This window comes from Heterocephalus glaber, unplaced genomic scaffold, assembly GCF_053883595.1.
Source record: "Heterocephalus glaber isolate CG9 unplaced genomic scaffold, H.glaber_assembly_v1.0 deba00001472, whole genome shotgun sequence".
Classification (NCBI taxonomy): domain Eukaryota; kingdom Metazoa; phylum Chordata; class Mammalia; order Rodentia; family Bathyergidae; genus Heterocephalus; species Heterocephalus glaber.
Genome location: NW_028258315.1, coordinates 32,117,272 through 32,135,920, shown reverse-complemented (window position 1 = coordinate 32,135,920; position 18,649 = coordinate 32,117,272). Strand labels below are relative to the sequence as shown.

Here is an 18,649-nt window from a genome sequence, read left to right as displayed (position 1 = left end):
AGCATATGTGTAGAGAAAAAGTGATGAAGATGTCATGTAATACACAGTGCTTTGTCCAGATTAAGTAATATTTAGAAATGTTATTCCATTTATTCGACTACCTCTGTCCCAACTACCTTCCCCTCACCTACTTTCCACAAATAAACAATCATCTGTCTTCCACTCTTCAGGAGAAAAATGTAAGAATTCCATTGTCTTGCTAAGAAGAGACAATCTGGAGGCTCATGTCCTTCCTCCTTAGTCACCTGTCAGAGGCTGCTTCAGTTGGACTTGGCGTCTGTAGCATGGTAGCAAGACCTGGGCTGACAGTCTCAATCCTAGGCACACAAGGCTGGTCCTAGGGTCCTCATGTGTGCACTTACTACATGAGGCCTCTGGGTATGTTTCTTGCTCTGAGACAAACTAAGTTCCTTGTGGCTGACAAACATAACATTGTATGTATGCATGTGTGTGGTGTGTGGGTGTGGATGATCTGTTCTGTTCATGGAGTGCTCCTAGTCTGGAAATCTGGCTCTGGTATAGACAGAAAATCTATGTCTAATCTATATGTGGAAGAAGAAGGGTTCCAAGAGCTCTGTGTACTCTATTTCTTTGCCTGAAAGTTTGTCTTCCATAAGCTCTATGTTTTATCTTTACCAGAGGTGTCAGTGTTAGCATTGTGAATGCAGAACCCCTAGAAGGACATTCACCATTCACCTCCACAGACAAAAAAAAACATGCCTGGATTGAGGTTTGTTCAATCTGGAATTAAGTATTAACAACGTCTACTATGGAGAAATGGAAGATAATGTCCACTGCCCCTGTCTGTTTTCAATATCTTAACTGAGACTTCTACTCCTTAGAATGATACCTTCTTTCCTGGACTTTATCACTGTCCCAGTTTGGTCAAGTCCTGTTCTGCGTCTCTCTCTCTCTCTCTGATAACATTCTAGGAACTCAACTGAACTACTTTCCCATGGTCCCCTCATCCAACTTCAAAGGTTCACATCCCATCATGTGTAACCACTCACTTTGCCTGTTCCCCTCTGAACATCCACAAGATGCCTCCTACAACCTTAATTTTTCTCTACTAAATCCACACAATCTTCCTCAGCTTCCTGTTCGTTCAACCTATTCTAGAAGCAAAATCTGTCCACTCTTCCATGTACAAAACATTCTATTTTCAAAGGAAGAAGTCTTTAGTATCAGAAACTATACTGCAATTAGCAAAATGTCAAATATATTTTATAATCTTTAGTCAAATAGTGTAATTTACTCATGAGGGTGTGCACATTAGACCTACAGTGTTCTACTGGATCCACTAGTGGGTGAGGGGCCATCTCGGGATGGATCCTCAGCTATTTTTATGGCTTCTTCCATCGCTGCCAGGAGACCATTCCCACCTTCCCCTCTCAAAGCAGGACCGAAGCACTCAGGCCTCCGGATGAGCAATCTCACCACAACGTTCGCATTTTCTTCCACGCTCTCCCCTAAAGACAAAAGGGGAACCAAGACAAGTTTTGATTGTATGGAAATGTAAATAAATGTAAAATAATAAGCAGTTCTTATTTAAAGAACTAAATAAAACCCAAGAATATGCTAGTAAGGTCAAAATTTCACCCAAATTACTAGATTTATCTACACAAAGCAGTTTCTTTTCTTCACTTAGTATTTTCAAAGCAGAACAAAAGATGATGGAGCATAAATTATTCATTCTCCTTAACTTGTTTTGGAGAAAGTTGTCATTATCCTAATTATTAGAGCCCAAATTATAAAAATTTGTGAAAATTTAGGTATATAAAGATTTTAATTTAAATCATAAAAGAATAATCATATATTTATAATAATTATTACTATTTAATATCCCTATTGCTTATAAAATATTTGATTTCTTTATCAACATTCATGTCTTTCATGAATACGCTAAACAATGAATTGCTATTTTTTTTGGCAATTTTAATGATGACCAAAAATGATCTCAAGCAATCAAGTCCTACCATTACAAAAAACAGCAAATCTGAGAAAGTCAAGATATCTCTCTCCTTCGACTGGATTCCACCCAATGTCTGGATAACCCTTGGACACCAGCATCTGGCAACTCTGCAGTCCACATCCAGCCAAATAACGAACTACCTACAAACAAGAGGACAAGCAAAGTGACACTCTTTCCATAAAAGTCACTGGACACTTACACTATGTATGGTAACTATGAGCACCCATTGCTCACATAGACACACAGGGCCAGAGCATGGCTCACCTTTTCTAGGTCTGGCTCACGCAAAGCCAGGGCTAGTTCATTATTGTCCATCACAGAGGCTGCTGCCACATCCAGCGGTGTTGAACCTCTCATAGCTGGTGAGGCTAATTCAAACAAAGACGGGATCAAACCTGGATTGTGCTGTAACTAGGAATTCCATATAGACATGTACTGTGTTTCAAAAATTAATTTGTATATGCTACAATACTGCACTACTGTAAATCATTTGAAAGTTTAAATTTAAAATGATTATTTTAACAAATAAAATTTGCATATATTTATGTGTAAAACATGTTCTGAAATATGTAAACATTATGGAATGACTCAATTGGCCTAATCAACATATGTATCACTTTAACTACTTAACAATTTTTATGCTGAGAACACTTGAAATATATTCTCTGATTTTTAAGAATATAATACACTGGTACTAAGTAAAATTTTGTGTACTTCAACATCTGCTCGAGCCTTTACACTGAGTCCCTGGTAATCACTTTTCTATTCTCCATTTCTATTAGCTCAACTTTTTAATATTCCATCTATAAGTGAGGTCCTGTGGCATTTATCTTTCTGTCCTTGGCTTTTTTCACTTAACATAATTTTCACCAGACTCATCCACTGTCACAACTGACAAGATTTCCATCTTTCTAAAGTATTACATTATCCTTATTACCATGTTTTCTTTATCCATTCCTCTACTGATACACACTGAGGTTGATTTTATACCATGACTATCATTAATAATGTTAAAATGAATATCTGAGTGCAGATATCTGTTCAACATAATGACTTCACTTCTTTTGGAAGAACATGAGAAGTAAAATTGTATGATCATGTGACAGTTTATTCTTAACATTTTTGCAGAACTTTCTCACTGTTTTTCATGTTGGCTATACTAATTTTGATTTCTACCAACAGTGTGCAATGGTTCTTGCTCTAATCATTTTGTATTTTTATAACAGTCATTCTAATAAGTGTGAGGCTATCTCATTATAGCTTTAATGTGTATTGGTGATGTTGAGTATTTTTCCATATACCTGTTGGCCACTGGTATATTTCTTTTGAGAAAAGACTTTTCAAATCTTTGCTCTTTTTTAACATGGAATTTAATTTTAAAATGTATTATGTACTTTATCTGAAAGATTAAATAAAAGCCATACATTACTTACCAAGACCAACACTGCTGTTTTCTAGTAAATAACTGAGATGATCAAACATAGCCTTTTGATTCTGCCTACTTATACGACAGAAGTAACAGAGAAAACGGCAACAGTTGGCCACCATCTTGGGAAAGGTGATTTCCTATATAAAGAGCATTTAGGTAGTTATTGAAAGCAAATGATCATTATAAAACTGAGCTTAGACCCTGAGGTCTCAATCACATCATCAATCCATATGTGCCTGTGTGTGCCATACCTCAGATATTGAAGGTCTTCAAAGGTGTAGACTGATTGGTCTTTGTCTTGAGCCACTAAAAACCAAGCCTGGCACTAACTCAGAAGCCTCATTACCACCAACAGGTGGGATCTATAATCAACCTACAATCCTAAACTCAAAGGTAGCAAGGGCCTTGGTTTAGAGATCAGGAAACTCAGTTATGGTTCCTGACTACTACAAGGAAAGTGTGCTTCCTTGGGAAATTATACAATCTTTGATTGTGTAATATTGGGTTAATATGAATAATAATACTTTTAGTAAGAAAAGGAAAGGATACACTGAGATAATTTCTGAAAGATTCACAGTTTAGTACATGGAACTCCACGATATGTTATTCCTATTGGACTGCTGCTGCTGCTGATGATGATGATGATGATGGTGATGAGATTCAAAACCTTCATGATTAGCAGACAGCTAGTGTGCTGAGCCCCTGGACTCAAAGGCTCCTAGTGGGCCCTACCTGACACACCACATCTTACCCCAGATGCTCCCTACCATCCTTCTTTAACAGAATATACTATGAATATCTATTCAAGTCTGTCTAACTTATAGAAACCCTGATGATGGGAAATATAGCCTTATTTCTATGCGAAAAATATATCTTAAAATTTAAAATACAGAAATGTATTTTGTATATTAGAAGCTATAAAATTATACTGATTTACATTAAGTTAATGTCAATTTACCAATTTAATTTTAAAGAACTTTATTTTAAAACAAAGTTTAAAAGTTCACTATAGAATCTTACAACAGATATGTTCCAGAGTATCACAGTTGGGTCCTGAATAGTTCAGAAATTTAGTGGAGCCAATTGTCTGACTCATGAGCAATGGCTGGGTCTGAAGGACATCCCTGTGTCATGGTGTGGGGATATGACAGGATTTAACTCACAATTCAAAATAAATGAGGGTGCATTAACTTTTGAAGTTCCTGAACAGCTCCTAAATTAGCATAATTTAGGGGGAACCAAATTACATAGCATAAGGTAGAAACTTTATCACCATCAAGGAAATGACTAATAGCACATCCAACTCTCAGTCTCCAGGTGATGTTCTTTAAAAGCAATCCTCTAAAGAGGATTTAAGATCGTTATGAACTCTCTGCAATCTATGTGCTAAGGAGATTATACTGAATAGCACCCCAGGAATCAAAGACTCTTCTTTACCTTGGACTCCCCACCTCCAAGGACATTCACCATGACTTCCATCACGGTCTCGTGCATACCAAGTGCTCTCATGAGATTAGGGTGCTGGTAAAACACTTTATTATTCATGATGTCCCTAGAAAGAACAGTGGAGAAATGGGGGACAGCACTGAGCTCAGAGAAAAAATTAAATAAACATTTATCTGAGATTCTGTTAGGCCTTTTAGTAATAATTTTATAGGTCAGAGTTAAACCACAAATGTTAATGACTGCAACTGAATTTTTATAAAAATATTGATAGTCTACCAAAAGTGGTATAAAATTATTTATTGTTTTCAATGACAAGAAATGTTCTAAATATGTGAACATTGGTTACATGAAATATATTTTGGACACTTATTCCTAATCCAACCATGTGTTCCACTTTCTATTGTTTAGAGGTAATAATCAGTGTTATACCATGTTCATATATAAATTCTTTTCTTTTTTCTTTTTTTGCCATGTGCTGGGAAGTGAACACAGGGCTTTCCCACTGAGCTATATCACCAGCCCATCTGTCTGTCTGTCTATTTTTGAGGCCCAGTTTCCCTAAGTCACTGAATTTCCCAGGCTCCCAGAGTGTTGGGATTATACAGATGAGCCACCATGCCTGGCTATATATAAATTCTTGACGTTTAAGTACCTCTGCCTTTCACATATTCTTCTTGCTGTTACTGTGACACTCCCTAGTGTCAAGGTTTTATGCTAGACAAGCACTTTCCACTGAACTATACTCCCTGCCCTATTTATGCAATTTTTAGTACTACCTTCAATATTTGCATGTACAATTACAGTAGTGATATTTTCTGCTATATTCATGTTATCATTTCAGTGAAAAGCTTGAAAAAAATGCATATTTTGCCAGGGATTTAGCTCAGTGGTTCCGCTGCCTGCCTTGCAAGCGCAAGGTCCTGAGTTCAATCCCCGGTACAAAAAAAAATGCATATTCTGCAGGAGAAACTGAATGTTTATGAAGTCCAGGTACAAGTAATTCATCTCATTAAAATAAACATTCAATTCAAAGAAATAGCAAATAATACTTTAAATGATTCATATTATTACTGAATTAAACATTACTGCAGGATATGTGTCAAAGTCTTTCTAACAGCTCATTGTAAATAAAAAGCTCTGCTGATTTCTATCATAATCTAAATCAAATCAATACAAGAGCCTTTTGTATAAAACACTTTCTGGCAAAAAAAACTGAAACTTTCTTCAATCTGATTTCCTTAATTGAATCACTCACCTATTCATTCAGTCATCTAATAAATTTTAGTTATCTGACTTTAAGTAGATTTATAATTATACTGCCAAGTAGTTAGGTTATCATTTACTAGGCATGTCCTTTATGGAAATATTTCTGATACCAAAAAAGTAGAATTTTATTTAATAGTATTTTGAATTTTATCAATAATAAACCATTTATTTGTTAATGGTACAAATGATTGTTTCTGTGTCCATTTAAGAAAGAAATTCATCTCTAGGAAGGCTTTCTTCTAGTTAATTAAAATCACATCTGATAAGAGGATTCTTTAGGTAAGATTTAAATGCTAATATTCAGATAAGATCCATGCTTATACAATGATAAAAAAGACCTTAATCTTTGCTTTTTGAGGTATAAGCTTTTCTGTTTTCTCTGTCTTGTTAAAATTAATATTATTATTATTCTTGTATAACCATCATTATGATGGTCTTGCAGTCTATTTTCATGAATTTGGATACCAAATAAGTCCACAGCAATATACTGTTTTCAGAACTAAAAAGGTACTGTGGGGCTATGCTTGATTGTTTCAACTTAATTGGCTTGGAAACTACCTAGAAGTTTAGTAAAGCATATTTCTGGGTGTGTCTGGGTAGGTTATAGAGGGGTAACATTGGATAATATATATGATCTTTGCCTCTTTCCTCTCTCAGGCTGTTCTCCTGGTCTGCTTCCTGACCTCCACAAACTAAGCAGTCTTACTGTGGTATGCCCTTCCACCCTGATGTTTCTATCTTGGAACTAGTTACCATGGACTAAATCCTCTGAAACCATGAGCTAAATAAACCATTTTCTCCTTTAAGTTGTGGGTGTCTGATACTTAGTGCTAGCAATGGGAAAACTGATTAATGTATACACGTAAATGACATTATACAATAGTGTCCTGATACAATTGTTTTATTCCCTCAGTATAGTTGTGCCAAAGAAAAAAATTGGGTTATTCTACTTCATTAGTTTTACTCAAAGAACCAACTCTAAGATTCTTTGATCCAGGGCCAGGGATTTAGCTCAGTGTTTTTGCCACCTGCTGTGCAAGTCCAAGGACCCAAGTTCGATCCCTGGTACCAAAAAAAAAGATTCTTTGATCCAGTTTATTATTTCTTTGTGATCTATCTTATTCATGCAGGAGGGACCTTCATTGTCTTTTCTTTTGCCTGATCTTTAATTATATTAGGATTTTTTTATTCCTGAATATTTCTCATCAACTTTTAATGTTTTACATTCTAGATTTGTACATCTTCAGGCATTTTTTCTCATCACATAGTTTAATTTGTACAGTTTGAATTTTTATCACTGTGTCCATTCCACCTTATTTTCACAGCCCCAAATTTAAAAGGTCTGAATGATGACTTTAAGAAAATATTCTTTATTTTGTTGTCACTTCTGAATATGGGGTATAAACTTAAAGCACCAAATCCATGTGACACACAGGCTCATGCTATTGGATACTCAAAAGTATTTCCCTTCTCCTTCTTTTTCCAAAGGTCCAGTACATGAAGACAAGTTTTCTTATTATTTCTTGTAGGTGAGTGTTTGTTCCCTACCCACCACAGTTTTTCATGTGTTTTTATTATTTTAAGTTTTATCTATAATTGTTTACTACTGAGGAACTGGAAAAAATACTCTTAAGCTAATTGTCATGATACCTTAGCTATGTCATGATACCTTAGCTTCTAGCCATATAGTCATCTTTTCTTACTGAGAAACTCTCTAATTGAGCTGAAAAACATAATCTCTAGAAATATAGTGACTTAATACAATGATCACATAATCCAGACTGTATACTTGTATTAATGCACCCACTGCAGTACTAATTGGATAAAAATTAGAAGAAATTTCTAAGACAAAGCACAGTCATAGTTTAAAAATTTACCCTAATCCACGAATCATAAGCTTCTCTTCTTCCTTGCCCATCCTTACACTTAGCAGGGAACGGATCTGACCAAGGGAGGCCAGCAGATTGATGGTGTCTTCTACAGAGACACCATTGATGGTATAGGTCTTCGGTAGTGCCCGGACCAGGCCCCCAATACCATCATACTGTCGATGCAGCAACACAAACATGGCCCTCACCAACTCAGGGTCTTCAATGACAGACTCCTGAGCCCACCGGACCATGGTCTCAGAAATCAACTGCTGGAGACTGGCTGTAGTGATACCATATACAAAAAAGGAAAATAAGAAGAGAAGACACATCAGTTGGACATGTCAAGTCCATATGTCACAGTCCCAAAGTGGTATCTATTTGTACCCAAATTGAAAAGGCTAGGAATAGTCTTTGAAGAACATAAACTTCATTTCAATATTATCTTATTTCAATAAAGATTAAGTCATACAAGGATAAAAATACAAACACTTCCCTTAAAAGGTATTTTTAGCATTAAACAAGCTCTTTCAAATTTGCAAACTCTTCTGTAAAATTACTATTGGCAGTCTGTAAGTAACTGACAGTAGGACAATTAATACGAGCTACTCTAACTTTGGTTCCATTATTTTCCTTCCAGAAGATCTGATATGAATATCCTTATAAAGGTCAGTCATAGATTTCAAAGATATGTGCTTATCCAGCTGCTTATCTTCAATTCAGTCATTTGCAAGAGTGACCACATATAATTATATTTTTATTTAAATGAGAATTCTGGATTGTCACTTAAAATGTCTTCAAAAGGATTTGATTGTGAAGATATATTAAAGTAGGAAGTTATTTCATTCATACAATATTATTTCCAATGTAACATGAAACACTACTTATGTAAAAACAATACAAACTTCCAAATCTCTCAAAGCAAATAGTAAAATTATCCAAATTAAGTGGGGTTTTTGTGACTGATTCATATACCTAGTGAGGCACTGTGCCATTATAGATTTCCATAGGTCTCAAAACCATGCTGTCATTTTAATAAGATCATGAATCTGCTAACAACAAAATGTGATTAATAAAAAACTTTGAACTATAATTTTGAAGATGACCTGACTCAAATTTGATTGTGACTCTGAAGAACAAATTTAGTAGTAATTATATGGATGAAGATTTTTAAGTTATTAAAATTTTTAGTGAATTTATTACTTTCTTTCAGAAAAAGCCCTTAATAACCCAGCACTGCATCTTAAAATCATGGCACTCTTAGAAGTGGAGTAATAAGTAAGCTGGGTCCCTAAGAAGTTCTGGGTACCCTGGACAAGATGACTGTGCCATGCCCAAGGGACCCATAGACAAGGGGCTCTATCTGGTTCCCAAGAGTAGCATCCTTTGTTCTTAGTTAAATATGATGCATGATCAAAAAATATAGGGAATGTTTAAATTAAATAAAAATTTATTACAATAAAAGATGCATTGCTATTAATCCTTCTCAAAATACTCCTCACTTTTCACACACATATCCCATTCTTCTTGCCATTTTCTGGAGCAGTTCTAGAAGTCTTCTTTCATGAGTGGCTTTAGTTGCACTTTTGTAGCTGCCATGATGTCGATGTCCTCAATCAGTTCAATATTTACCTTTCCTAGTCATTTTGACATTGAGGAAAAGCCAGAAGTTGCATGGTGCCAGATCTGATGAATAGGGTACGGCAGATGAGGACATACCATGTTTTTATGAGCCTGCCTTTTCATTGCATGACACTTGGTAGCAGTACTTACCATATTTTTTATTGAACTTTGTAAACAGTGAGAGAGTATTTAGAGGGCGATTAATGACACTGTAATAACTTTTTTCATTTTAAGATTTACTGTAGTTTTCAACCATACTGCACAGGATAAGGATGAAGCAGAAAAGCATAACACTTTGGGAAATGTTTCAGAACCAAAATAAAGTTATAATCAATACCTGTTTAGCTTTTTAAAAAAAGTTTACTTTGATGCAATCACCTGAAAATCAATTATAAGCAGAGTATTTATACATGAGACCAAAACATCTCCCTTTAAACTTTTTCTGAGAGTATCTGATCAAACATCTAATTTACTTCTTTTGGAAGCCCATCCATCCATGTCCTGCTGCTACCTCTCACTCTGGTCCTGCAAATACAGTTTGTCACTGTTGGCTACTTCTAGGAGCTACAAGCATGAAATTAAGGTTCTGATTCTTGGAAATTGTAAACTCCATGATCTTGCTGGATCTTTGGAGTGTAATATTCTTCACTAAAAAAACTGAGTATGATATTCTCTCAAGAGTAAATGTAAGTGGAATATGCACTCATTAATAAATGTCATGGTCAGGTTTCTGTGCCAGAATCCATTCATATGCTTACAGGACTTCTTGGCATCACTTGCAATTGGCTTTTCTGCTTGTTTCTTCTTCAGGTATGTCACCTTTTCCACCAAGGACAGCAGGCGTCCTCTGATTGTTAAGTCACTATTTCCATCCAGAGACCCATCTTCATCTAGCTCAATCCCTAGCATGGAAAAAAGCAAAGAAAGTAATTAAGGGGAATTCTGACTTTGAATGCCATCTGCCTAAACAATCCTCCACATCACTTATGCCCAACTTCTAACATCTCTTCCCACAAAAAATGTCAGTTGTATTTTGATAATTTGAGAGACAAAGAACAGGCACAATTAGGTGTCCTAAACCAGGGAATGCTCTTTATCTGTATCAATAATTCCAATGTTTTAGAGTACTCCTTTCTTTACATTATATGCATGGTATAAATTCAGATACTCAGTGACTCTTCATTCATAAAATGAATACATTTTTTCTCTTCATTTAAAATAAGGTAAACACAGTTCCAGTAGTGATGTGTGTGTGTGTATGTGTGTGCAGATGTGTATGTGTGTGTCAAAGAATGACTGATTCATTTTCTTTCATTGAATGACAGGGCTTGTCTACATCATGTCATAAGAGAATAAAGAACTATACATCCAGAATATCTCATCAATTCTATTTTGAAAGTTCTTAAAATAAAAGGAAGAGAGATTTCTTTTAACTGACTTGGACTACAGACATATAATAATGTAAGATCTCCTTAGGCACTCATTAATTTCAAAGGACATATGCTAGATTTCCTAGGTCAATCCTAAAAGATGGCTCTTCAGCCAGTTTAAATACGAATCTTTGTAATCAAATTTCTTTCTTTTATTTTAAAAATAGTTTTATTGGGGTGTAATTAATAGATTAAAACTTCACACAATCAATATATACAATTTAATAAGTTTGGATGTATTTATATATGCATTAAACCATCATCACAAGCTATTGACATAATTCCATCGCCTGTGAGTTTCCTTGTGCTTCATTTCTCTTGCTGTGTTTGTTGTTATTTTAAGAATGTTAACACGAGGTCTATCCTCTTAACAAAGTTTTAAGTGCACAACACACTTAAAATAATAAATAATACTATAGGCACATGTTATACAACAGATACATAGGACTTACTCATCTTGTGAAATGGAAATTTTACAGCCAATGACTAAAAAAATTAAGACTCAATCTCTCTTCCAGAAGCACCCAGCTACATATCCCCCTTACTCCTTCTGCTCCCCTGCCAATGATGGAAGAGGGAAAAAAGAGAAAATTTTGGTCATCTTCAGCGTGGTCTTATTGCCTCTCTGAATTTTCTGTCCCTCTTGAACTGCCACATATTTTGCCATACAAAACATTCTTATTTGAATTCTAAGTTTTAATGCACAGAAATACTAACAAACTCCTAACAGAGATACTATTCACATATGTAGTAAATCTTATATACAGATTGAAAATATGTATTTAGTAATAGTTGTAAGTCAAGGAAACATTACCACAATGTGTCATCAAATCTTCATGGAAATCTAAGAGTTGGTCACGAATTTCTTCAGGACATGGACATTCACTTTTGTCATCCTTAAAATTGAGAAGCATATTGATCTGAAAATAGAACAAACAAAAAGAAGAACAAGGGATAAAAGAAAGGAAATTTCATGAATTATACAAAAAAAGTAAAACTAAAGTTGTTCAAGTGCTCACTTCGGCAGCACATATACTAAAGTTGTTCAAAATCAGTTTTCAAGTGTCCACAAATTATTGCCCAATAAATGACAAATCACTGTATTTACTGTTCCATCACAAAATATGTTTGTATCACAAAATAAGTCAAATCATCCAAAGCTTAGCAGGATAGAAAATAGTCACACAATCTTGACCCATTTTTCTGAATTTTACTACATGGTAGACTCTTGCATACTTTTAAAATACTTAACTAAGGAATCTACTACTAATATTAATGGTTCAATTAACCTGTAGGACATTTCTTCCATTTGTTTTAGCTGTAGATACAGTAATATTAAATTTATGAATGAATGCTATCCAATATTTAAGCAATTTTTGAGTTTTTTGGCTAAATTTTTATTCTGAGATAACTATAGTTTCATATACTATTGTTAGAAATAATACAGAAACCTTACATGTTTTTTACCCAGTCCTCCAATTTTCCTGTCCTTCTCAAGTTGCCACAGAGACAGCAAAGCATTTTGACATAATAATATTTATCGTATTACAGTACAATATCACAACCATTATATCACCACTGATAGAGCCAAAACACTGGACAATTTCTTTGCCTCAAAGGTTCCTCATGTGACCCTTTTAGGACTGCACCTTCCTATCATCTCTTCATCCTTAACCCCTGACAACCAACCTCTAATCCATTTTCCATCTCTATAATTTTGTCATTTTCAGAATACTTTTAGAAGTAACATAAAGTATGTATACTTTCTCATATAATCCATTTTTCAAAAGAAAAAGATTTACTTGACATATATATAACTATATATGATGCAATATTATGTTTTGACATATGTATCACTGTACAGAGATTAAATCAAGTTAATGTTAATTGGCTGTTATGAGTCATCATCTCATCTACTCGTCTTTATGTGTTTGGGGGTGGGTGGTAGGAAATAAAATTCCATGTAATCATTTGCTCTCTATAGGGTCTGTAGTGATTTCCCACTTCCTTCCTGTTAGGTGTAATTTGTATCTTCTCTCTCTTTTGTCTTTCAGGTTTTTTTAGAGGTTGGTCCACTTCATTAATCTTTTTAAAATAACCATATTTTGAGTTCATTTTTTCCTATTGCTGCCTTGTTTGTCAATTTCATTGACTTCTGCCCTTGTCCATACCAGTTCCTTTGTTCTTCTTACTTTATGTCTATTTAGCTCTCTGTATTTTAAATTTTTGTGTGGCATTTTATGGTACTTATCTGTTTCCCTCATTTTAAATGTGAACGTTTATTGTCATAAATTTCCATCTCAGCACCTATGTAGGTAGATCACAGATCTTCACAAGTGATACCTATTTTTTTTCAGTTTAGTATATTTTTAGTTTCCCTTGAGACTTCCTCCTTGAATGGATTATTGGGAACTACATTGCTGAGTTCTTCAGAGCTGAGAGATTTTTCTGAAATCTTTTTGTCTTGATTTCTAACTTCATTCTAACATGATTAGAAAAAATTTTTTGCATTATTTTAAGTCTAAGAAATTTGGGGGATTATCTTATTAGCTCTGGATATGGTTAATTTTTGCAAATGTTTCATGTGGCTGGAGAAGAGTACACCTTCTGTTGTCGGGTGGAGTGTTCTACAAATGTTGACAGGTTCTATTGATGATGTGATGAGTTTTCCTATATTCTTGCTGGTTTTTCTGTCTAGCTATTCTCTCAATTATTGAGAGAGGTTTTAAAGTCTGTGGTATAATTGTGGATCTATTTTTCTTTTCAGTTCTAAAAATTCTGGCTTCATATTTTTTTAGCTCTCTTGTTTAGTGCATGCCTGTTAGTCTTCTTAACCGATTGACACTTTATTATTACATAATATTCCTATCTCTGGTGCTTTTTTTTGTTCTAAAGTCTATGTGATATAGTCACCTGTGATTTCATTTTTTAAATACTATATTTTTTTCATCTTTTCAACCTATTCACATTATTATATTTTAAGTGAGTTTATTATAGATAGCACATAGTTGCACTGAGTTTTTAAACACACTCTGCCAGTTTCTGTCTTTTAATTGATATACAGAGAGTATTTACTATTATGGCTTATATGCAGATGTCCCCCAAAAGCTTCATGTGGTCATAGGCAGGGCTTTTCGGAGGAGGCTGGATCTAGAGTGTGTGATGTCTGGATTAAGTGTGTGATGCTGGGATTAATGGTGCAATATTAGGATTAGGGGTGCCCCATCCTGAGTACAAGTGCTGCCTGCCCTAAAGGCACGTAGCCTGGATAGACTATAAGAGACAGAAAGAGGGCTGCTGCCCTCACTTTCTGCTGCTGCTTCTGTTGCTGTTGTTTGTCTTTTGCTGCCTCTTGCCCATTCTGTGATGACCCTCTGCATGCCACGCTGCCTTGAAGCCAGCTATGGACTGAAACCTTTATAAAATGTAAGCCCAAATAAACCTTTATTTTGTCTCAGCTACAAGAAAAGTAGCTAGGACATTTACACTCATGCAATTATTAATATGCTATGATTTAAGACTGTCATCTTATTTGCTGTTTGTTTCTTCTGTCCGATTTATTTTTGCTGACATTCTGTGGATTAACACTTTTTAGGATTCCATTTTATTCATCCGTGCTATTTCTCAGTGTATGTCTTTATATAGATTTTTTAGTAGTTCCTCTGAGCATTAACTTCATTTATACATAACTTATGAGTCTGTTGATATTAACATTTTATCAGTTTCAAGTACAGAAACCTTATCTCCTTCTGTATCCCTTTATTCTACCCATTTATAACTGTCTTAAAATTTCCTAATACATCCATTTAGAACATCAGATAGTTTTATAATCTTTGCTTGAACTACCAAACATAATTCAGAAAACTCCAGAAAAAATGCATTATATTTACCTATAATTTTTTATTTAACTATATTTTAAGTTTCCATTATTCTAATTTTCCACACATCCTTCTTTTGTCATTTTCCTTCTATTTAAAGAATCTCTTTTAGCTTTCTCTGAGAGCAGGCTGGCTATAGTCAAACGCTCATAATGATCCCTCATTTGAGAATTTCTTAATTTCCCCTTTGTTCCTGAAAGGATATTTTCATGGCACATAGAACTTCAGGCTGACAAGTATTTATCTTCAGCATGTGACAAATACTGTGCTACCTCCTGCTGGCATCATGGTCTCTGTAAAACCCATTGTCACTTTCAAGATTTTTTCCTTTGTCTTTATAAATTTGACTGTGGTGTGTTTTACTGGTATGGACTTAAGTAGCTTTGTGACTCTCCAACTTTCTATCTTTTGGTGAATTTGAAAAGTTTTCAACCTTTTATTTTTTTAATTATTTTTTTTTTCTTTTTGCCATCTTCCTCCTCTCCTCCTGTGACTCTAATGCCACAAACATTAAATCTTATGTCTCATTCATCCTGGTCTCTGATGTTATGTTTATTTGGTGTTTATTTTCTCTCTTCTCCTCAGAAGGAGTCTTTTCTACCATTCTGTTCTCAATTCAGATTCTTTCCTCTGCCTGCTCCATTTCACTCTTAAGCACATTCACTTCATTTCTTATGCCAATTATTGTATTTATTAGATCTAAAGTTCCATGGGGTTCTTCTTTCCACCCTTTGTTTCTTTGCTGTGATTTTCTTTTTCTTTTTTCCCTATTTTGGAGCAGTTCTGCGATGGTTGTTTCAAAGGGTCTTCATGATTTTAACATCTCTGCCATCTTAATGTTGATGTGGATTATCTTTTTTCATTCACATTTTTCCTGGTTCTAAGTATAAATGACCTAATTGAAATCTGAACATTTTGGTCATTATGGTAGAATCTTTAAATCTTACTCAAACCTATGGCTTAGATAGATTTCTCTGACCCTGTCCAGAGAAAGAAGATACAGAGGAGGATCGAGAAAATGCCCTACTTCTGCTGGGCAAGGGAAGGACTCAGAGAAAGGGCCATTCGTGCTGGTCAGGAATAGAGTTCTGGTTCCCTGTTACTCCTGTATCGATATCCTCTTGATGGATAAGATTAAGATGTCTTGTTACTTCTTTCACAGTCTCTGCTGATATTCTGGAAGGAGCAGACCTTGTTACCACTACTTGAGGATAAAAACCACAGCTCCTTCCTTGGGAAGTATCTCATTACAGCCCAGTTAGAGTGGACATCAAGGCTCCCAAACAGCCTTGGCGAGGGAGAGTGGGGTAGAGCGTGGCTACAGCAGTGTAGTTATCTAAAATATTTTGTCTTGCTAAGATGTTCCTGCCCTGGTCTTCTGGCTGGTTGACAGGAGACTCTGGTTGAAGTTTTCTTGGATATGCTATTGACACTCCCTAGATGCAAGCTTCTTCATATTCAAGTCCAGGAGAGAAGAAGCCAAATAGAAACCCAGGGATCTCACTACCACATCACTCCCGGAATCCTTATGTGTAATATCCAGGGTTTTAGTGTACTTGGGAAGAATAGGAGAGAACATATACATTCCATCTTTTCAGAGGCAGAAATCTCTCAACAGTAGTTTAACAAGGAGTAGCCTTAGGAAACACAGCTCAGGAAACACTGCTTATACCAAAAAACAAAAACAAAATTCCATATCCTTTGCCTCAAAGAAATTACATTCTGATGAGAAAAAAAAAAAACTGTGTCCCTAAACACTTTCATTCTAAGCTAATTTGGATATATAGAGAAATGGTAGAGTGAGATATCAGAAATGTCTGTGATTTGTATCTTTGATTCAACCTTCTTCCATCTTGGTAATTTCCCACACTATGTCCCATTTGAGGCAGATTCCAGAACATTGTCAACACTAGACTAGCTTATTCTCTGATTCAGGTATGTGCTGGTAGTTCCACTACCCCCTCAAGAGACCTGGGTCTGTAGGTAATGAGAGAAACATCCACAAATAAGGTGATCAACTTTCTGGGAAGCAAAGTGGCAGAGGCAGTTGGTTCTTCCCTGGGAACCAAATGGAAAACATCTGGCATTGTGTCTGAGGTGTTAAGGATCCCTGTCAGTGAGGGTAATACCTTGTCAGCCAAAGAAGACCCATCTGTGGTATGATACTGTTACTATTTGCAGAACTTCAGATTATGCTATTCTGAGCTTCTCAAAACATTTGTGATGTATCTAGTATCTTCAGGTAAGTCTCTCTTTTGTTTAAAATAACCAAGTAATTTTTTGGGTGAAACTATGACTATTGACTGAATCAACCTGGCTAGATTAAACAGAAGGGGGGGGGACTATAATTATGGTACAGTTTTGCAATAGATTCTGAATGAACTAAAATCCCAAGTAAAAAGAAAGAATCTTCTTGTGTTCCTATACCTGCTCTTGGGGCGGCGACCTGAACTCCTTGGTTTTCCTGGCTGTAAGTGCTGCTGACATGTTTAAGGCTTGCATCACTTCATTATATCGGAAACGCTGATTGTCTTGGAGCTTAGCTACAAAGTCATCTGAAAAGGCTACAATGGCTTCTATCCGGTGCCGGACCTGGCAGTCACAGAGGTACTGAAGCAATAAGCACATCTAAGAAGACAAAATAAAATAAAATAAAAATCCAAATCTTTTAATAGTTAATGCATATCAAATCATCATTGGTGCTTAGCTGCCTATTCTTTCCCGTTAAGAACAGAATTGTGTGCACAGCCATGTGCTCAGTACTAGGGGATGAAGTATAATTTGTCTAAGCCAAAATGGCAAACACATGTCCCTTTGGTGGACACTTACTCCGAGCCTCTCTCGTAGCCTCAGACGATGCGGTGCATGGGTCCTAAGGAATACTTTCCCAGGGTTTTCTGGGAAGAGTTTCCACTATTGATTATGGACTAGAATGCCTTCCAGTTACACATATAACTGGCTGTGACCTGGTTCCTGGAGGAGGAACATGGTGATGTCTCTTAAAAGAAAAACTATATGCTGATCATCACAGAGCAGAGAGACACAAGATCTGGCTCCTGATGACATCAGAGTTCCTGTACAATTCTAAGCCAGACTTTATATGTAAGCGGGGAAGCTAATTAAGGGGAGAATGCTTACTCAGTAGTGAGCTGGGTGTTTCCAATTTTTCTTCTTTCTTTTCTTTCTTTCTTTTTTTCTCTTTGGTACTGGGGATTGAACCCAGGTCCTTTGCTCTGAGGTTCATTCCCCAGCTGCGCTCCCAGCCCCATGTCCTTTTTACTTTGTGATACAGTCGCACTAACTGGCTAAGTTTCCCAGGCTGGGCTCAAACTTCCAATCCTCCTGCCTCAACTTCTCAGAGTGCTAGGATTGCAGGTGTGCACCACAACACCTGGCTAGGTCAGTGTTTTCTTATGGGACACTAAAGAGATTTTTCACTGACACAGTATGTTGGCAGAAACAGGTCCATGAGATTATATTCTACCAAGTTTAGGAAAACATTTATATACAGTTAATACCAACTATGATACAAATGCACAGTGGTATTAAATAAGACTCTAAAACCCTCCATGTCTCCAAATATAATATAACCATTTCTGTCCACTCTCAGCAGAGAATTTTGGCAGTTGGCAATATGTTAAAGGAAATGCATAAATTAGTATCATCTCTCTCAGAGAGTGTGAGCTTCCAGAAGCCAGGCTGACACCCACTTCCTTCTCTTGGCTCACAGCCCAGGC

At 35.8% G+C, this 18,649-nt stretch overlaps 1 protein-coding gene across 5 annotated transcripts in view; it reads right to left on the bottom strand.

Annotated features, from left to right (window-relative positions):
- The window catches only part of Ryr2 (ryanodine receptor 2), a 676,288-nt gene that overhangs the window by 166,453 nt on the left and 491,186 nt on the right, over positions 1 to 18,649 (bottom strand). For all 5 annotated transcript variants that reach the window (XM_087181253.1, XM_087181249.1, XM_087181250.1 and 2 more), the window contains 9 exons: positions 17,340 to 17,540; positions 11,849 to 11,954; positions 10,363 to 10,506; positions 7,991 to 8,264; positions 4,839 to 4,953; positions 3,406 to 3,538; positions 2,237 to 2,340; positions 1,977 to 2,112; positions 1,283 to 1,469 (listed from right to left, as the gene is read on the bottom strand). In XM_087181253.1, the coding sequence (XP_087037379.1) occupies positions 1,283 to 1,469; positions 1,977 to 2,112; positions 2,237 to 2,340; positions 3,406 to 3,538; positions 4,839 to 4,953; positions 7,991 to 8,264; positions 10,363 to 10,506; positions 11,849 to 11,954; positions 17,340 to 17,540 (1,400 nt within the window). The remainder of the gene's footprint in view (positions 1 to 1,282; positions 1,470 to 1,976; positions 2,113 to 2,236; positions 2,341 to 3,405; positions 3,539 to 4,838; positions 4,954 to 7,990; positions 8,265 to 10,362; positions 10,507 to 11,848; positions 11,955 to 17,339; positions 17,541 to 18,649) is intronic.